At 40.1% G+C, this 20,471-nt stretch overlaps 4 protein-coding genes and 1 non-coding gene across 7 annotated transcripts; 2 read left to right on the forward strand and 3 right to left on the reverse strand.

Annotated features, from left to right (window-relative positions):
• Window positions 1-4,265: 4,265 nt before the first annotated feature.
• On the reverse strand, window positions 4,266-4,337 carry TRNAP-CGG. Its single transcript has one exon. It is a non-coding gene; the product is annotated as a tRNA-Pro (tRNA).
• Window positions 4,338-6,971: 2,634 nt separating this feature from the next.
• Window positions 6,972-9,636, forward strand: LOC102701688. 2 transcript variants are annotated; one of them, XM_006664802.2, is made up of 4 exons: window positions 6,972-7,160; window positions 8,142-8,264; window positions 8,994-9,197; window positions 9,270-9,636. In XM_006664802.2, the coding sequence occupies exons 1-4, from the start codon at window positions 7,068-7,070 to the stop codon at window positions 9,363-9,365; spliced, it is 516 nt and encodes a 171-aa protein (XP_006664865.1). In that variant the 5' UTR covers window positions 6,972-7,067; the 3' UTR covers window positions 9,366-9,636. The 2 variants fall into 2 exon arrangements, with proteins under 2 accessions (XP_006664865.1, XP_006664866.1); XM_006664803.1 differs by having other exon boundaries at window positions 7,105-7,160; window positions 8,132-8,264.
• Window positions 9,637-10,566: 930 nt separating this feature from the next.
• LOC102703832 (BTB/POZ domain-containing protein At3g56230-like) lies at window positions 10,567-12,269 on the reverse strand. The gene is made up of 3 exons (XM_006664810.3): window positions 11,917-12,269; window positions 11,315-11,482; window positions 10,567-11,233 (listed from the first exon to the last, which is right to left on the reverse strand). The coding sequence occupies exons 1-3, from the start codon at window positions 12,100-12,102 to the stop codon at window positions 10,790-10,792; spliced, it is 798 nt and encodes a 265-aa protein (XP_006664873.1). The 5' UTR covers window positions 12,103-12,269; the 3' UTR covers window positions 10,567-10,789.
• A 3,276-nt stretch (window positions 12,270-15,545) lies between these two features.
• On the reverse strand, window positions 15,546-16,286 carry LOC102702156. Its single transcript, XM_006664804.2, has 2 exons — window positions 16,095-16,286; window positions 15,546-15,965 (listed from the first exon to the last, which is right to left on the reverse strand). The coding sequence occupies exons 1-2, from the start codon at window positions 16,153-16,155 to the stop codon at window positions 15,712-15,714; spliced, it is 315 nt and encodes a 104-aa protein (XP_006664867.1). The 5' UTR covers window positions 16,156-16,286; the 3' UTR covers window positions 15,546-15,711.
• Window positions 16,287-17,430: 1,144 nt separating this feature from the next.
• Window positions 17,431-20,243, forward strand: LOC102702436 (uncharacterized protein PB18E9.04c-like). 2 transcript variants are annotated; one of them, XM_015843432.2, is made up of 4 exons: window positions 17,431-17,718; window positions 17,849-17,990; window positions 19,059-19,128; window positions 19,806-20,243. In XM_015843432.2, the coding sequence occupies exons 1-4, from the start codon at window positions 17,502-17,504 to the stop codon at window positions 19,947-19,949; spliced, it is 573 nt and encodes a 190-aa protein (XP_015698918.1). In that variant the 5' UTR covers window positions 17,431-17,501; the 3' UTR covers window positions 19,950-20,243. The 2 variants fall into 2 exon arrangements, with proteins under 2 accessions (XP_015698918.1, XP_006664868.1); XM_006664805.3 differs by having other exon boundaries at window positions 19,062-19,128.
• Window positions 20,244-20,471: the final 228 nt, after the last annotated feature.

Consider the following 20,471-nt stretch of genomic DNA (forward strand, 5'->3'; position numbering starts at 1 on the left):
TCTAAATAGAGATGGTATCCTACAAAGCATCTTAGAAGGAATATATATATATATATAGTCTATGACATGTGGGTGGTCTCTAGATACTAAGTTTTGGAGTATAACTTATATGCTCCACCCAAGGAGATGCTAATGGTAGTAAAGAATTTAGTAAAGCTTTTCCATTCGAAACTGACAATTTAAGCCTTGTGAGTTGTGGAAGTTCAACTTAAGCTCTCCACTGAAACATTGATATATCAAACGACAACAAAACTAATAGCACTTCTTATGAAACATGAAATTTGGTGGGGAATGTTAGATTTAATTGGGCTATGACGATTTAATATATTAAACTCTAAAAGACACACAATAGTGCTAATTAATAATACCACATAAAAAACTAACAAAAAATAAATTTGAGTTAAATGGAATGCAGTTTGAGTGTACCCATTGACAAGTCGAGGTGGTGGGCGGGACGCCACACCGTGCTCATGCGCCGAGCCGGGCCAGACCGGTGAGGGCGAGGCGAAGTGTTAGATGCAACTGTTTTTTTTTAACAACGTAACTAATTGTGTTAACTCCTAAATGTTTGAGAGGTTATGACTGAGTTAATCAAACGTAACCGGTGCTGCATTAACTCTATAACGTGTAAGAGATTATGGTTGAGTTAATCAGATTAACTCTCCTATCCCTCATTCACTCCTAGTTGTTATTGTACTGATTCTTCTCCATCTCTGGTCCGAGGGCCTGCATGGATAGATGTGTGATCAAGTTTTTGGGGTACACGTTCTTCGTGTAACTGCTCCTCGCTACTTTGGTTAGTTCCTGGATGGCTTGAGTGGCACCGGCGGCGCTAGAGTGGAACACCAACAGCAGCACGAGCAGCAATAGGAACAATGACAACACTTGATAGACTATTTTCGGTTTAGGATATGTCATTCTAATTTCTCAAATAATTAACGTGTTCTGCAATACTAGCTATGATCTGGCAAATTATATAAGTGTTTACGTATTTGTTAGGTAATAGCATGAGAGTATCACTTATATCCATAATGTTAATGATGCAATACTTTCTTGTTAATTTCTGGATTAAATTATATGGAGAATTGACTAGATATTCAACAGTAGCAAGTAGAAGGCATGCCACTTGGAGAGCATTTCTATACAAAAGTTGAAAGATGTGATTCCTGTGAGGCTGTGAATGCACTACCTTGTTGAATAGCCAACAAATATGTGGTCCTTTGAGCCTCTCTGCAGAAACGAATCAAACAATGCATGTGCTTGCGATAGTATCTGAATATATATACACTTGGATTCATATGGTTTACTAGGTCAAAGTATGTGTTTGCACGCAATGTTATTTTGTATTAGCGGTAAAGAGTTAAGACTAAAGTAGCAAATCAACTTGTAATCATATAATTAACCAACCAACTTGTGTGTTCAGCGTTGCGGTGTCTTCCTGCTGGCTATTTTGCTTGAGGTTGGAACTTACTCTGAGTTTGAAGAAGAGATGTTCATCACGTAAAACGAGATATTTCATTAGTGAATAATTAACTAAAATATTAACTAGTGCAAACTTAAAAAATAGATTAATATAATTTTAAAGTAACTTTTACATAATTTATTTTATAAAAACACACATTTTAGTTGTTCATGAAACCTGCTTATTGTGAAAAATATTGGAGAGGAGAGAAATCATATGATCTATTATGATCTGTTGTATTCTGTCGTATATTGCACTGACCCTCATGGATATATTTATAGGATACATAGGAGATAGAAACTTGGAGTACAAGATAAATATTCTATCATATATCTTTAGGATTTTATCTTTATCTCTAGAGTTTATATTGGACTCTGTTATCTCTAACCGTATGTGTCCATATCTCTAACATTCCCCCTCAGTCGTAACGGGAGCAAAGCGAATGATTGCGACTGAATTTGAAATCTTGTGTTTCACCACCTTCTTTTCTTTGTTTCTCCATCATCAATTGCATCTCCGATGAATAGTCCTCCACATCGGTGACTGTGTCCCCTTCTGTGTCGTCTTGGTCCTCCACCTTGGTGACTTTGTCCCCTTCTATGTCGTCTCGGTCCTCCACCTTGGTGACTGCATCCCCTTCTGTGTCATCACTTGTCTCTCTCCTCTATTCCTTCCCGCAGTCATAGCGGGAGTGTCATAGACAATAGCGATAACACGAACGCGCTTTTGACTGGAGTTGTCGAGGATGACTTGTTTAATGTCCGTCAAGTAGCCGATTATGTGGTAGCTGTAGTCGTTGTAGACATGGTAGTTGATGTAGCCGCATATAGCCAAAGGCGAAAAAAAATTGAAGACGGAGCTGTTATCATATATGAGGCACCTTGCAGATGTCAAAGGATGTTGTTGTAAGCATCTTTGTATATGTCAGAGGATGTACTTGGGTCATCTTGCAAATGTCAGAGAACGCTGTTGACGTCAGGTCACCAATTTTTTGTTATACTCTGTAGGTCGTGTAGAAGGTCACCCCTGTAGTGATGCCATGTTGATGCAGTCTTTGCCCGTCGTAGATGACGCGGTCGATGTCGTCGTCGATGATGCGTCTTGCAGTGATTCCTGTTAGAGGACGCGAGATGAATGTCCATCGTTGTGCATGAAGCGGCGTCGTGTTGATCCTATCTTGATGTAGACCATTGGCGGTGTTACTTTCATTCATGTTGATAGCGGACGTGAATACTTGGTGAAGATGTCGATCGCTGGATGTAGTGATTGCTTGTTGATTGATCGATATCGCCGCTCCTTTACTTCTGCCGCTAGAATTTGGGGATTTTGTAGCCAGAAGAAACTAATCCAAAAATATAATATAATCTATAGATATAATACTAATTATTAAAAAATAATCTAATCTAGGATAATATATGGGGATTACGTAGCTAATTGAAAGAAATAAAAAAGCAATAGATGCATGCATTCCACTGTGCGGGCTCTCCACTGTGCGGTGATCAAGAAATTGATGATTGAGAGTTGATGATGCATGGCTTCCACCGAGGATAGCTGGCGATGCATGCATGGCTGCCACCAGAGCGAAGGTCTGAGCGATCTTCTCGTCGTTGGCTTGCTCCACGGTTGGATGGCTCGCCGGCGGCGGGTCGCCGCCGACGTGCCGACGGAACTCAAAATAGATGATTTAGGCTCTGATACCATGTAAAAAATATTAGAGAATAGAGAAATCATATGATCTATTGTGATCTGTTGTATTCTGTTGTATATTGCACTAACCCTCATATGTATATTTATAGGGTATATAGGAGATAGAAACTTGTAGTACAAGATAAATATTCTATCGTATATATCTAGGATTTTATCTTTATCTCTAAAGTTTATATTGGACTCTGTTATCTCTAACCGTATATGTCCATATCTCTGACACTTATGGGACTGGAGGGTTTTCACCCTACCATGCCAAATCGAAGTTTGCCTATTCATGATCACCACTTGTAGGCATAGAGTGGTCAGACTCTGTCCTGGGAGATCACATCGCATGTCCAGTAAGCTGCTGCCTCCGTCCCGAAATAAGATTATTTTTTAGGTTTTTTGATATAATGTTTTGACTCTTTGTCATATTTAAATTTTTTTACGATTAATATTTTTATTCTTACTAGATGATAAAATAGGAACAATACTTTATGTGTGACTAATTTTTTAAAATTTTTTACTAATTTTTTAAATAAGACGAACGGTCAAATGTTGGACACGGAAAAACAAAAAATAAAATTATTATGGAATGGAGGCAGTAGCTTTGAGCTGCTCCAAGGGAAAAGGAAACAACTTAAGGCCAGGCATAATTGCTGCTAAACCCAGGCCAGGCCAGGCCAGGATGAGGCGGAATTTGCCACTTGACATACTGACACATGCATGTCGTTCTGAACTTCTGATGCATGCATGCGTGCTGGGAGATCTATCCAATTATCCATCGATTGGGACAAACTGACATTCAGAAGAAGGAATCTTTCATTCCGTCCAGAACTTGATTCTTCAGAACAAAAACTACCAATAGAAATTTAACTGTTCTGTTCGCTTGCTAAGGTTCTTGTTAATCTATTTACTGTGCACTGTATGATGTCAGGGGAGAAAACCATCTCCATCTGTGTGTCTCTCTCTCGATGGGAAGCAAACTGAAAAATGGAGGTCTAAAATGAAATAGTATGTTAACACAAGGATGAATTTAGAGCTGTTTCCAGAGCAAGAACAGTTTTTTAGGATGAGAAAAAAAAAAGAGCAATTTTTTAGATGAAAAAAAAAACTTGGGGTGTTGCGAGAATCGAACTCGCGACCTCTCGCACCCGAAGCGAGAATCATACCACTAGACCAAACACCCTCTTTTGGACAAAGTAGTTTACAAGCTCTATTTGTACCTTATGTCTCTGTACTGTAATTCCAATGTGAATACAGTACTGTCATATGGAGCGTCTTGATCATAGGTAATTAATTTGCCGACTGTTATACATGTCACTTCTAATTGCGAACGATGGAAAATGACATGACAGAAATATAGTTAAAGCGGAATATAGTGCAATGCTAGCCAGGTTGTTACAAAAACAGTCGATAATATATATGGATGCCGATCAAAACTATATACATACAGGTGAGTGAGTGAGGGACAGAGAGTTAGAAACATGCATGTCTCTGTGAGAGAGAGCTGAAGACAGGAGAGATATGATCCAAGAGGTGATTGATGAGATGGGAATGAGAATGAACCCGTGATGAGATGGAGAGCGAGCTAGGTAACAAACAAGAGTGGTGTTTTGGAGGGACGCACAACTCAGAGCTCACGAGAGGCCAATTACAACAAAACACCATGGATGCATGCATGGATATACAATTTGAGTTTATATATATATATATATATATATATATATATATATGGCAGGATCGATGCGTACGATCGATTGATCGTACCTCGCCCGCCTGCAGACGCGTTTGCGTCGCACACAAGCATCCCAACCAGAGACCTGCCAATACCAGTCACTGGATGCTTCTCTAATCTGAACTTTTCATTTGCATGAATATATAGCTAGCTAGGATCTTCGCTATCCTGTAGCAAGAGTATAATGGATTCTTTTGGCAAGAGATGGACTCACATCTATCCTAGCTTCGAGTGATGAGTGATGACCATTAACTCAAAAAGATAAGCTGAAAGACGAATTTGGTGTCGAATTATTAAGAAAAGAAATTAAAGTGTGAGTATGTTGAGAATTTAATACGTACGGATGTTTGGCCGGGGAGCCAAGCAAGCACGCGTGCAAGCAGTCACCATATATATGTTTGACCTATCTGTCGTTTTCGTCAGTTAATCATTTTGCTGTCACCCTGCATTTGACTGAAGAACACTACAGATTGAAACATCAGCGGTAGAATTGTTTTTCTCCTATGGAGACACCACTACACCAGAACACATCAGGTTAGGCATGGTCGATTGATCTCCATGCATAATTAAGATTAATGTACTAGAGTACAAAGTGGTGTGATGGCTAATCTAATTTGTTTCATTCTTTGTTTACATGCTGTGTTGTGTAACAAGGGATGTATTGTTCTGATGGATGTGTGTTAATTAATTTATCATCTGTTTGCTGTTGGTTAATTGGGCGAAAGGTACGTACTTGACGCGGTTTGGACTGAAACCTCTCTCATCACTATGGGATACAGCCGTGTTGACGTACGTTTAATTTAATTTGTACGTATATATAACAAAGAAATTACAATGACGGGAGACGATCACAGGAGAATATATTTTACAGTACTTGAGTAGTACTGAAAGGCAATAAAATTTTAGTGTAAAATTTGGTACATTCTAGTACCTAAATACCAAAAGGTATTAAAATTTTATATTAAAATTTTTGGTATCTTCTGATACATTATAAAAAACTATAAAATCGCTATAAGTACAATATACTAAAAGCTGAGGACTCCCTCCAGGCTCCATCCCAAAATTAGTGATGGCTTTATCATTTATAGACTAAATTATAAGAGGAGAAAGATGATATCAATGTAATGCTTCTTATTAAATGAGGGGTTGTTATAAGTGTGATGGTGGTCGAGGTTAGTATAAAAAAATGAATAGAAGTTATTAATAGGATAAATAGCATAGTTAATTCTTTTAGAACAAATATATTTTAAATGAAAAGTGATCACTTATTTTGAGACCGATGAAGTATTATATATAAGAGGCTATTGTCCCAAATTGGTAAGTTGCTAATTAGTCCATACATAATTGTATTACTGTCATATTATAGTACGTGCTAGAAAGGAAACTGAGTTTTTTTAAAAGATAATGAATCTGTTAAAAAGAAGGAAAGAAACTGCGGATAGTTAGCTGCATAGCTAGCTGAGGGGGAAATTAGCTCTTCAAATTTCTCGAGGGGATGTTATCTCGATTTCACGTGTCATCTAAATAGTTATAAAAATCTTAAAATAAATTAAGTAAACTTTTATATATACAGACACACAAATTCAGTAATGAATTTCTACAAGTTAAACAAAAAGAAGAAATATGAGTATAAATATACATGTACTACTCAAAGTATAATTTAATCTTTTTAATGAACTTGTAGGAGTTGAAGTTGTGCTTGCATTTTGTGCGGTGATTTATAGCATTTTGTCACCTGAACCATGGAGTACACATATGCCCTTACCTAGAGTGGATGATTCTCAATAAAATAGTAAGGAACGTGTGCGTGCAGAAGGAAACGAAGCTAGCTAGAAACGAAAGAAAACAACATATATATGTAGATCGATCGAGTATTAGTTTTGTCTTAATTAGGATCGTCCTATACATATGCAGATGCAGGCAGGCAAGCAGTGCATGTGCATGTGCATGCCAACAATGCAATAATCAGTGAAGAAGTACTGTACTCCCCACTGATCGATCGATCACCATCCTGCAGGCCGCCCGCCCGCGTCTATATATATCCACACCATGCGAGCGAGCTCTTCTAGCTAGCTCTCCATCTCCATCTCTCTATCAACTAACTGTCCATTAATTGCAAACTAGCTGTTCTCTCTCTTGATCTGTTTGTGTGTGTGTAGAGAGAGAGAGAGAGAGAGAGAGATGTCAGGTGGGAAGAAGATGAAGGAGAAGAAAGCAGCTGCAGGTCTAGAAGAGAAGCTCCAGCTTCTACGCTCCGTCACTAAGTCAAATGCGGTATGCAATTTAGTGCTTAATGAACTTGCTAACCATCGATATCATCATCTATATATCGCATTGCATGTTAGGTTTTATGGCTTATTAGATCAATATATATCTTACGTTGGAAAAGGAACAGTTCTGTTTTTTTCCCCTTTGGTCTGTTTGCCTTCTCATACTAGAGTTTCGTGTATATAAAATGCACCAGCTTTGCTGAGCAATGATTCCTAGGCCACGTTCGTATGGAGTGAGGGGGTGGGCTAGTTACCCGATATAAAAAAAATAGTAATAGATTAGTGCATGATTAATTAGTTATTAAAAAATATATAATATATTAATATAATTTTTTTAAAACATAGTAATAGATTAATACATAATTAGTGCTGGTCATAGATCAATCAACCATTGAATCGTGCATTAATCATATGCATACTTAGTTCAAGATGTTATTAGCTAGTTACACAGAAATATTTTTGTATGGTCCTGGGTATGGTACTGAATTATATAATATTTTCTAGCGTAAAATTTGATAACTTTTGTGTTAGAAAATATCATAAATAATATTAAAAGTATGTGACCCTCTGAAACATATTCAATAATTGTAAATACAAATCCCTCATGAGATATACTTAGCTTCTACGTATTGGAAGGACATGAGAAAAACTTTAAGGCTTCCTTTGGGATTGGACGATTAATTTTAATTGAATTTGCAGAGGATTATAATCCTTGGTATTTTATTATTACATTCTGTCATTTGGATCGAAGGAATGAAACTCCCCAAATCCCATGGATTTAGTTTCCTATGCCCAGTCGAAAGGAAAATAATAAACTTATCTTTTAATTTAAAAAAAGCTAACACTTATTAATTAATCATACACTATTGAGTTATCTCGTTTTGTGTGCTACGAAAAGCCCCTCCAAACCTGTACTTTAAATAATGATGGCTGAGTATATGTATGGGTGATGCGTGCATATATGTATGTATGGAGATGCATGCAGGCAAACGAGACATCAATCCTTGTAGATGCGTCCAATTACATCAAAGAGCTCAAGGACAAGCTTCATCAGGAGCCTGAGGATGCACAGCTGGACAGCACTAGTAGTTCCATGCCAATGCCAAGAGTACGTCCACAGTCCACTACACAGATTTTGCTCCTGTCTAACAAAAAGTATCTTTAGGTACTGGTACTTTAAGGTACCAAATCGTTTTTCACCATTGGATCTAAGTACGTAGGATATACACAGTTAGATCCAATAATTAGAAATAATATAGATACCGATAGCTAGAAATATTTTTTATTGGACTGAAGCAAATCTCGTATGTGTATCCATCGTGTTGTGAATTCTTTGTCGATCGCCCTGTTCCCTGAGCAGTAGATAATTTTGAATCATTTATATGATTCGAAATTTACACCACAATATAAACATTTATATGAATTGATTAGTATAAAGAACTAATCTAATAAATTTAGAGTTCAAAAATTGATCATTGATTTGACAAAGTATATTTTGACATCTTTTTAATCTATAATAAACAATATATAAATATTTATATTTTGGGGATAGAGATAATACCACGTATTGTAAGGACACGTATATAGAATATATAAGCATGTGCTATACTGAAAAAGGGGATATGCATGCTAACACGGGCCTTAATTCACTGAGCGTAATATCGGATCACCCTTATCTTAATATAGTTTCCTTTTTAGGAATTACTATGTACAGTGATAGGTAGTCAGCACATGAATTAAATGTAACTTTTTAAATAAGAAAATTCAAATAAACATAGCATTCGATCATGTAATTAATTAAGTGTATATATTTATATTTATACATATATATATGCAGGTGAGTGTTTCATGTGTAGAGGTAGAGAATAAGAAAAAAGGGTTTCGGATCAATGTGTCACTGGAGAAGAGTCAACCTGAGTTGCTGACGTGGGTGCTGGAAGCATTCGAGGAGATTGGGCTTGACGTCCTCGACGCCGACGTGTCCTGCGCACACCACGCCGCCTTTCGCTTTGAAGCGCTTGGAATTGGATCCACCACCCATGTACGTCCCTGCAGTTCGATTGCTACACGACATTAATATTGAAATTAACTATTTGTGATTATATATATGCAGAGCGAGGATGCAGAGAGCATGGATGTGCAAATGGTTCGGCAGGCAGTGTTGCAAGCCATCAAGAAATGCATTGACCACCACAGCAGCGATGACTAGTAATTTTTAAGCATGGCTTTGGATCGATGCAGCACGTATGCATGCATGTGTATGATGAAGGTTGGCTACGTATATATCATCCATCTGATCCAGAATTTGATGGTGCAACTTAATTGTCCTTGGCCGTAGCGCAAGCTTATTGTCAGGATACTATATTTCCCATCTTTTAATAATTTGGTATGGTAAGAAGTCAACATCGATGTATATTAAAAAAGTGTACAAGAGCAACGCTATGTTTGTTGTTTAATTTGTGCAAAGAAATCATTTACGAGCTCGGATGAATTCAATAATCTTGTGTTTGATTTCATCACATTAGTTTCAAACAAATTACTCATCAAAAGTAGTATGTACTATCATTTACACGTTTAATTTGTACATCATCTAAAGTGGAGTATAAAAAAAGAAAAACTTAGAGTTGGAACCCTAGTTATAGGTTGCCGGCTGGGTCGTCTTGGCGGGAAATGTCTTTAAGATCATATGCATGATTAATATTTTCTGATGAACAATTGCTTGCGATTTGATTTTTAAATTGAATTTGGTTTGGAAACAATTAAGGTGTTGGTGCGAGTGTGTGTAACTAATGTGAGTCAGATTGCGATATCTGTGCTCGAAAACAGTTGGTTTGTCTCTAGTTGTGCAAGTGACTTGAGATCAATATCATTCAACAGTGGCGGGATCGTGACTAAGCTTAGGGAGGAGCTGAGGTCCGAACGATCGAGAATGCCGGGTGACGATATTGAATGCAAGTTGACACATGATGGAGGAACACCGTGTGGGATGGAATCGTAACGGGCTTCACATGTTGTATGTGTAAGCGCCGGAAAAATCGGGAAGTAAATCGGATCAAAACTGGATGAGAAAAGGAAATGAATTTGCGAATCGGGTTACTGTAGCGCTGCGAGTGCTGTAGCGCACGTTTGCGATTTGGGAAACTGGATTCTAATTGGAAATAATTTTCGAGGATGAGTCGTATTAGTATAAGGAGTCCTATTCCTATTTGGTGATAGATTTTTCGATATAAATAGAGACCGAGGGGTATGCCCCCGGTGTTCTTTTTGTGAGATTTAGTTGTTGATTCTAGATCGACGATTTTGATAGCAGTGTTGTTGGTGCATTTTGTAAATATCAGTTGATGCAATAAAGTCAAGATCATTCAATCTACGTTTTCGGCTTTTATCTACGGGTGATTTTTTGGATTTCGACGATCTGATCGACGTCATAGTAGTGGCGCGATTCGATAATCTGATCGGTGGCACATGAGCGGCACGATTAAGGTAGCGGCGGCACAGGAGCGACGCGATGAAGGTAGCAAGCCTTCGTCAATTTCTTCGACAGATGTAATCCTTTATTCCATGAAAGATTTTTGGATTTTATTTTTACCTACCATTCACCCCTCTGGTAGATTTGTTTGACCTTGTTCGATCCTACGGGGCCTTGTTGGCGAGCAGAGCGCGGATGATCTGGACGCAGAGGCTGGCGTTCCTGACGGCGAACTCCTCGTACTCCGGCGACAACACCACCTGCTCCGCGTGCTCCACCACCGTCCCCATGGCGCGCTCCTTCAGCGCCAGGCTCGAGCTCAGCTCCGCCACCTCCAGCGTCCGCAGCACGTTCCGGGCCTCCACCCGCGCCGCCAGCCGCGCCTCGCACGCCCGCCGGAGGAACGCCACGTCGTACTTGTCGCCGGCCACCAGCAGCGCGTGCAGGTGCCGCTCCTCCGTGCACGTCAGGGCCCCCGTGTAGAGGAACGCCAGGAGGTGGGAGAGCTCGTCGTAGGTGAGCTCCGGGAGGGAGATGGAGTCGCCGGCGGGGGCCTTGCAGCCGTCGCCGCCGGCGAGGATGTGGCGGAACACCTCCGACCGCGCGGCCTGCATACCATATGGCAAGTGGGCCTTAATTAGGCCCATTGGACTCAAGAGAGGCTAAAAGAAGCCCATGAAGAAACTGACAAGGATGGCCTTGTGGGCTTGGATTGGGGGCCCAGTTCCAGGGCTAACGGCGATGTCGGTGTGGAGGCCGTCCTTCCACGCCGCCGCGAAGCCTTGGTGGAGAAACGAGACCCTCTGCTTGGTCTCCTCCTCCCGGCATCGCACCTGCTCCCACGCTTCTCTTAATCCCTACGTGCATTAATCACACATAAATATATATGATTCTCATCGATGCTGGGTGTTCCATAAACCCGACCAATTATGGATTTGCATTAGCCTTTGATTTTTCATAATTAATCCTTTCTCAAGTTTTAATCACACACAAATATGCTGCTCAAGGAAGCTTAAATCTCATCATTCCAGCTATTGAAATGAAGGAGAATCTCATGTATGTTGTGCACGTTTTTTTTTAATGCAAAGAGAACAGCAGCTGTTGAAGAGCACTAATATACTATAATACAGCTTCAGAAAACGGACTTCAAATAAGAATCAATCATGAACCTTTTGACAATGCCATTCCTACCAAACCTATCATTCTCATACAACTCTCGATCGAGACTTGCGTCTCACCATTAACCAACACAGCCTCCTAATAAAGGAGCAAAATGGGAAGCTAATCTTACCTTGGTTGCGTTGTTGAGCTTTGTCAATCCATGGGACTTCATCGAGCCTTGAGCAGCATCGCTCCCCTGTTCCTCGTCGTTGAAGGAGGAGATGATGGCCTTGGCACCTTCATAGCACGAAGCGCAGATGGTGTTCCTTGGAGGCCTGTACATGGACGCCATGGGGCTGCAAACGCAGCAATCCATTGTTTCCTCTTCTTCTGCTGCTCGTTTCCTTGTGGCTTGGCAATGATGTGAACAGCAAGACTAGCATTGTGTGTTTGAGCTGTGTGAGGCTATAAAAACCAACGCCTTGGATGAGAGGAGGAGGATGATGTGTTGCTATTTCGTTTGCAGGACTAATGAGTGGTGGTTGCTAACTAAGACAGCCAGGGGAATTAAAATTCTCCTTCTCTCTTTACTACAGGTTTGTTCTTCAGAAAAGAAAAAAGGATATGCAAATCATGAATGTGGTAGTTGCATATTTGGCACTTTTTTGTTTCAGTACATTGACTAAACTGACATTACGTCCTTGTGTACAAATGAACTGCAGCATATTGGTGTAAAAGAAAAGAGTCATTGAAGTTGGCTCCTACCAGACTAGTAGAATAACTTGTCAATAAAGTAAGAGCAAGCATGGGATTTCCTTTTAATGGAAGGCAAGGTACTATTGTCTATTTAGGCCAAGGACAACCACCATGTACCGAAAACAGCCTAGCCTGTTCATGGATTGTCGAGGCTAGACTAGAGAATGCACTTAACAAAGGAATTAATGTAATGAATATGAATATAATAACAGTAGCAGAGTATTTAAGTTACTGACCAAAGATTATTGATGTCAAAGAGCTATATCTCTTTATACCTAACGGTTCCTTTGCAGTTTATGAATCTTATAACTTCTTTGTAACGTAAAAAATAGTAGATAAATGTGAAACCTTTTGAAAAACTTTGGCATGAAATTTTGTTGTGTTTCCTAGCAAGAAAAATTTTTCTGTATTGATGTGAATACTATAGTAAGTAGTAACAAGCCAGGGAGGAATATAGTTGCGTGGACAGTACTGTCTTTTCCTCTTAATACACAGGTAAACACCAGAAGAATATAATCTGAATTTAACTCAGACAATATGATGAATTGATGATTATATATAATGCTGGAAGGAATCATGGGGACACGATTGATAAAGACATTCCAACCTCATAAGAGACTTTTAGGAAGAGTTGGAGGCATGGAGGGTGGCAGGCCTAGGCTATGTGTTAACAAGTTAACCACTATCCTCCTACTCACATCACCCAACCCTGTCTTTGATATAAAAAGGCAAAGCTGATATAATAACAAACATAATTGAATATGATCATTCCGATTGTATTTATTTTTGCTATGAGCAAATTAAATCTGAAATTATGTTTCTGCGGATCTGCAATCGCTGTCTCATGATCATGGAGGAGCTAGCAATCTATGACAGTACCCGTTTTTTAGATGGTCGTGCTATTAGTAACATAATGGCTTTATGTAGATTGTAACAGTATAAACATATGCTCATGACTGGTAAATGTTCATGTGCCATGACATGATAAAACTGGTAATTGTTCATTGTTACAGAAGAAGCAACAATACATAGAGAGCATACTACTGGGGAGTGGAACCCAGTTGTTCTCCTGTAGCTTTGTGTTGATAAACTAAGGTGGCGACAACTTGGCATGAGAAACATCGAGGTTTAGGCCTTGATTGGTCTAGTTGATTGCTGTTGTAGCGTCCATGAATGTATCGGGAGCTCTCAATCTCATTAGCATCCTAATAAAAGGATGCTTCCATTTTACCTACTATTCGTTCCGTTCTTCTTCATCAAGAACTAGTTAGCATTTTTGAAATCGAGAGAGAAAGAGAGGGCAAATTCAGCTTTAAATATGGATTTTTTAAAGGTACCCCTTCAGTGCATGTGAGCCGTCTATTAAAGCTAATCCAATGGTTTAGATATATCAATAGGATGGTGATTAAATTGTGTAGTCTATTAAAGCTAATCCAATGGTTTAGATATATCAATAGGATGGTGATTAAATTGTGTAGTCTATTAAAGCTAATCCAATGGTTTAGATATATCAATAGGATGGTGATTAAATTGTGTAGTAGTGTAGTAGAGGGGTAATATGAGCAAAAATTATTGTGCCATTATTGTAATTTCGGAGTGTTTGAAGGGCATAGCGCTAAGACAGGTCCTGTCCTAAGGCAACACAGGATGTCACCGCCGCCGCCGCGACTGCTGCTCCTGCGATCGTGAGGATGGGGAAGGGGAGGGAGCGGGAGCGGAAGAGGGAGGGAAGGTCGCCGTCGGGCGAGCTGTCGCTGCAGCTCGAGCATGTCTCCCTCTTCTCCTTCCTCACCGACCGCCCCCTCGGTGCTGTCGCGGCGGCGCGCACGCCCTTCGAGGAGCTGCTCAAGGGGTCATACGACCCGACACCGCCCCCGCCCCCATTTCCTCTTCCTCTTCAGGCGGAGGCCACGCCGATGGACGCCGACGAGGTCATAGAGGAGAAAGACCGCGGCATCCTCTCTGCCAAATTCAAAATTTGATATCAAGATTCTCTCTGCTGCGTGCGTTTTCTTTCTTCCATCAGATGTGTTCTCTTTCTTTCTAGGCCGTGCGGTTTAGCGGATAGGCCTACTATCTTGGTCCAGTTAGCAAATAAAAGAAAAAGATTAATTTACCCCTCTTTCTATTAAGAAAATAACGAAAATATCCATTAAAATCAACGGTGATAAATACACCTACTACGTCTTTACACTACTACGTATTAATTTAAGTAAAAGGTACCGTAAAAACATCCTTAAATATTGCCTTAACTGTTACATTTGGTGGTCTCAGAATATATTCTGACTGAAAAGCATCGGGGCAGGAGCAGGCCTGAATGTTACATAAATAGGCTGCCTCATGGGCCTTAGCCTACAGTCACTACTACTCATGGGCTGCCTCATGGGAGTATTTGATACAGCCTCCTGTACAGTGTACTTATACTGTCTGTACATGGACCAGGGTGGTTTTATACCCCTCAACACTTAATTATTCCAGTAACTTCTCTTTGTTTGAAAAAGCAGGGGTAGTTTTCGTGGGAGTGTTGACTTGTATTTTCGATCCTAATAACATGGGATCCCTATGCATATCAAACGCATGCCAAACCAGTTTAATTAATTATCCGAACGAACAGGATAATGTTACTACTGGTTCATTTGCAGATAATGCTGATGCATATACACATGGCATTATAAGTGCACGCTGTTAGAGCATCTCCTCCGATAGATATCTAAAATTGATCTTTAAAACCAACTTTTAAGAATTAGATTAGAAAAATATCTTCAACAAATTATCAAATGTGTTCCTAATATGTACTCATGCCAAAAATCGTCTTAATTATATCATAAATTTAAGTCAAAATATGAGTTTCTAATACAATTATTTATTATTAGATGTCTGTTAGAGGAGTGCGTAATTTTTATGCCTAATATTTTTGACAAGTTTTTAATTAGCAAAATATTATTATTCTTTTGGAGATGCTCTGGATATATACCATATGCATATGGAAGAAGCATTGTAGAGTCCAGTGAGAGTGAGACGGATCAACCCACCATCGGAAAACCAGGAGGCGGACGCATTGGATTGGATAATTTATTGATTAATATATACGGATGCATAGGATAAGAGCAGCCTAGCTGGATGGATTAGGACAAATTAACACAAAAAATAAACTAAGCTAGAAATCGATCATCATCATCATCTTTTATTTTGGGTGGTTTCAGGTAGGAAGCAGGAGGCTAACACTACACTACCAGCTCCACCTTTCGTTCTCCTGGCCGTCGGCGTTGGTGGCCGGCGGCAGCTGCGAGTAGAAATCGTAGTCATCCTGCTGCTGCTGCTTCTTGTTGTTGGGAGTGTAGTAGTGATGCGCGAGGGCGGCTCCGCCGAGGACGGCGAGCGTGAGGGCCTGCGCGTGCAGCCTGGCGTGGATCAGCCGCATCTGCGGCGACTTCCGACGACCGTACGCCACCGACGCGCCCACGGCCGTCGCCCATACGCCTCCTGCAGTTGCATGATCGTCTCGTCAGAGAAGAGAATTGATTGATTGATTGATTAGGAGAGATCCATGAAGCAAGGATCGGATTAATCAGGCAGAAATTAAGGGGATGAATTACAGTAGTAGAAGATTACCGATGGTGGCGAGCTTGTGTTCCTCCACCCATGCCTGAACTGACGAGCTCAACCGCTCCATGAAACTAACTAGCTGCTACTCCAGTATATCTTGACTGGTTTATGATTTCTTCGAATTCTGGGTGAATGAAATCAGCTCGATCTCTCTGATGGGAAAACAGATGAAGCTGTGTGGGAGTGAGGGAAGTTTAGTGGTAGGCTATTTATAGGAGAGGACAGATCAGGTATGGCTGCCACTGCCACTGGTTTGGTTTCAGCAGCAACCAGTGTGCTGGGCTGCCTGTTTTTGTCCTGGTTTCCATCATTCTTGTGGGCTGGGCTCCCCCCCCACCCCACCCCAAGGTTTTTATTTATTACTAGGTGCGTGCTTCATTATCCGTTGGCTACCGACCAATGCAAATTGGTTTCTGTTGCTCCTTCACCCTTCACATGTTCCACTCCTGTGGCCGCCGCTCGATGCGTACACAACGAATAGCGAAAACACGGGAATAGGATAACAAATGCAAAGCGCGAATTTAAAATATACAGAATCTTTGTAAGCAATCACACTAAACAAAACAATAAACTTTACGGGGTGATTGTTTTTTTTATGAAAAAACAAATGACATATTTATATAAAAAAATTTATAATAAAACTTATATATATATATATTCTTAGCGATCTACTTTAAGTAAAGGCTGGAAAATAAATTTCGATGAGAAACACCAAAATTAACTCGAAATTAAGGTTAGAAAATTTAAATTTTGTCAAACAAGTATAAGCAAAAGCAAAAAGATGATGACAGACTTATGTCGTTCTTAAATTATAGTCAATTGAAAATTTTGAGCATTGATTTCTCTTGGACTTGGTAAAGGAAAAAGAAAACACAGCATTTGAATGAATGTTTAGGGTATATTTGGTTTGTAGGAATTTAGCCCATTGAAACTGTAAAAGTGCAGAAATACATGCTCATATTAATATATAGAATTTTTTTCAAAAGATTTGAGTGGATAATTTTTTTCACCTTTTTCTTTCATTTACTCTATTATTTTTTTTACTTCAGAATTATTTGTAATGGAGTGAAAAATTTCTTATAAAATAAAAATTTATGGGTTTGGATAATTTGAAGTGGTATGCTCTCCATCATCTCAATTGAGGGGTGATAACTAATTATCCATCATAATCTCTTCAACCAAACAAAATATGGATCACCATATTTATTGAAAAAAATCACCCACCAAACGCACCCTTAATTCCAGGATAGATATTGGGCTTGGGCTGACAAAACAATCGACACGGACTATAGGCCCAAATCCTAGTTGTAGTTTCCGCCTTCTCTGGCTTCTTCTGCAATCTTCTTCTTCTTCTCCGATACCGGCCACCGCACCTTGCTCCCGCCGCCGCCGCTGCCACCCGCAGGTGATGCGATGGATCCGACCACTGCTACCATGACACCACTTTCCTCGGGGAGGCACCGCAGCCCTAAGGCGAAGCGGCGGCGGCACGCGGCGCCGCAGCCTCTGGGAGACGTCACCAACCTCCTCATCCCGACCAACCCTACCACCAGCCCGCTCCCCTCCGACTCCGCCTGCTGCTCCATGTCTTCCTCGCTCACTCCCGTCTCCAAGCCTTCTTCCGCCGCCGGTGAGACTGAGTCTATCTGCTTCCCCCATTGCCGGGCGATTCGGCCGGGGTCACCTAGCATTGTACTAGTGTTAATTTGTGCCCTGCGGTAGCAGTTGGCACTATCTAATCCTCTTCTTCTTCGTTGCAGCGAGTGAGGAGCGTAGCTTCGTTAAATCGACCATCTCCACCGTGTATACAAGCACAAGGCGCAAAACCACCGAGAAGATACCATTCCGTGCCGGAACAGCAAGGAGCTGCCCCCCTCCAGACACCGTAGCAAGGACAAACAGGTGAGGCGACTCCCTTCATTCTTCATCTGCAAGATGGAAATGAAATTTTGCATCATCCCGTACTGCATGCCGTCCGCCTTGCTGTGCAATTTGATTGTGAGGCTTAGACGCTGTAAGCTTCTTGTACTGGAGTCTCGGCTGGTTGCTGCGTTTCGATAATGGGACAATTCTCTTGTTTTAGCATCAACATCAGCTACATCTCCTCTATTGAAAAATGAGACCCAAAATAGATGGACAGTGAGCCACATCATCCGAAAAAAAAAATATTAGCTGTCGGATTCTTAGTAAAAGCTAGTTTGACCGTCAGATGGGAGGGAGATAAATAGAAAAAGGCAGATAGAGCAACTGAGAGATCGAGCTTCGCCTAGAAGCTTCATGTCCACTGTATAGAAGAGAGAGTAAATGAGAGAGAGCACCTCACTACTCCCATGGCCACCTGCTGTCATTTTGCATTTAATTAACCACTATTAATTCCTTTTTTCATACTGCAATATACAGTAAATCGATATCCGAAAAATTATCTATGTTCATACTCAAAAATGTTTATACCGAAGACCTTGCAAAATTTAACAGACACATTCTTAGCTCAAACAAATATTTTCATAATATAGCACATAACACTATAACATGATGTTAGAGTCACTCAAATGCATGAGTTCATATGCTAATTAAAGTGAAGGTGGAACCGTGGAAATAGTCCAGATTTTTATTGTGTCTGACAATGTATTGCTGTTGGAAATGGTACAGTCGCCGCCCATGTTTACAACTATTACTGTCCCTGGTTCAGCATGATTCTGTACTGCTGTTTTCCTTGGACTGTGACTAAAGTAAAAGATAACTGTAATGTTCACAACCACATGCTTGCAAATTTTGTAAAGGGAATTCTGTGTATTGGATCTATGCATTAAAGTGAAGAATATGTACCTTGAGAGTGTAAAGCTCGTTAAAGTCCCTGAGAAAGGGTTGCATGGTTAGTTCATTCAGTAGCCAACTAATAGTTACTACAGACTTACAGTGGGTTCACTTTATTAACTGAAACACTAAGTTGCATTTTTCTGACTTTCCAAGTAGGAAAACCTCCATGGCTCAGGGTACTCGGCCTATTTCATCCTCAGCTCCTTGTCATCGATCTAAAAAGGTCAGTTGCACTTAGAATCATGATAGACACTGTTCTATTAGGTTTGATTCATTGTGCTCTTGCCTCTTGGAATGATCTACACAATGGCTGCTCATTATGTTTTTGCCCAACTTTGCCATTTACTACTACGTAATTACTACTACCTCCGTTTTATAATGTAAGTCTTTCTAGCATTACCTAAATTCATTCGTGGACGAATATATATAATTTGTATATGTGTCTAGATTCATTAGCATCCATATGAATCTAGACAGTGCTAGAAAGACTTACATTATGAAACGGAGGGAGTAGAAGCTAAATAATCTATATAGTTAATTTCTCTTTCACATTCCATTTGTATACCTATCATGCAATTCTCCTGTGATACTGCATATCCAGATATTGTCTTATGAATATTTTGACACATACTGCATTAGTACGCTTTATACAGATATGTTATGATGGTAAGTGTAATATGCTCCTTTTGCCGTTTTAGGGATCATCTAGCTGAGGTACATATGTAGAGTCCAGTGTTCTTGTTTTGCTTCTGAGTTTTGAGTGCAACAGTCACAAATATTACATTAGGTGAGCCGGTGTAAGTTATGAAAACCAGTTAATTTCACAGAAACGCCTCTGAAAGGAGAAAAAAAATAGTTATCATGATGTTTCACTCTTTGATTGCTTGAAATGTTGAACAGGACAAGAGCACAAGGATGCCGATTACGTCTTTCTATAAACCTGTACTGCCAGAAGATTTTGTCAAGAAACAGAGAGCATACTTCGAGGAGATTGATGCCTTTGAACTGCCAGAGGAGGAGGCCTCAGGGACTGACCTGGAGTGAAAACTCGAGTTAAATCAGTGCAGCTAGCTTGTGTGAAATTACTAGAATGTATGACGACACTACCTGTACAGAAGTATAATCGTATAGTTCTACAACAATGTAGTTGTGAGTTATAACCCGTGTAACATAGTCATCACCAGTCATAGCCCTACTGACGTTCGCTTTGTCTGCTTATAGTTGTACAGTATCAGGCACTCCGTACTGACTACTGAAATGTCAAGATGAGACCGGTGTTTTCACCGTTCGGCCTAAATATAGGCTATGATCTTTGTTTTGTCTGGAAGTAACTGAGGGCTTGAGCTATTAATTTTTCTTCAAAGTTACTTCTGATGATTTTTTTTCAGTTTTCTTCACCGCATGACTGATATTTTACTCGAAGCTCTCAGTAGAATTATGCTCGAAGCTTGATGGAACTTCATCTGCCCAGTGCCATCACAGAAGTCATATAGCATGTCGCCATTCAACATGCGCTTTTGCGGCATGCAGTTTGGAGTGTACTCATGATTGATCAAATCAAACAAA

This window comes from Oryza brachyantha, chromosome 12 (genome assembly GCF_000231095.2).
Source record: "Oryza brachyantha chromosome 12, ObraRS2, whole genome shotgun sequence".
Taxonomy (NCBI): Eukaryota; Viridiplantae; Streptophyta; class Magnoliopsida; order Poales; family Poaceae; genus Oryza; species Oryza brachyantha.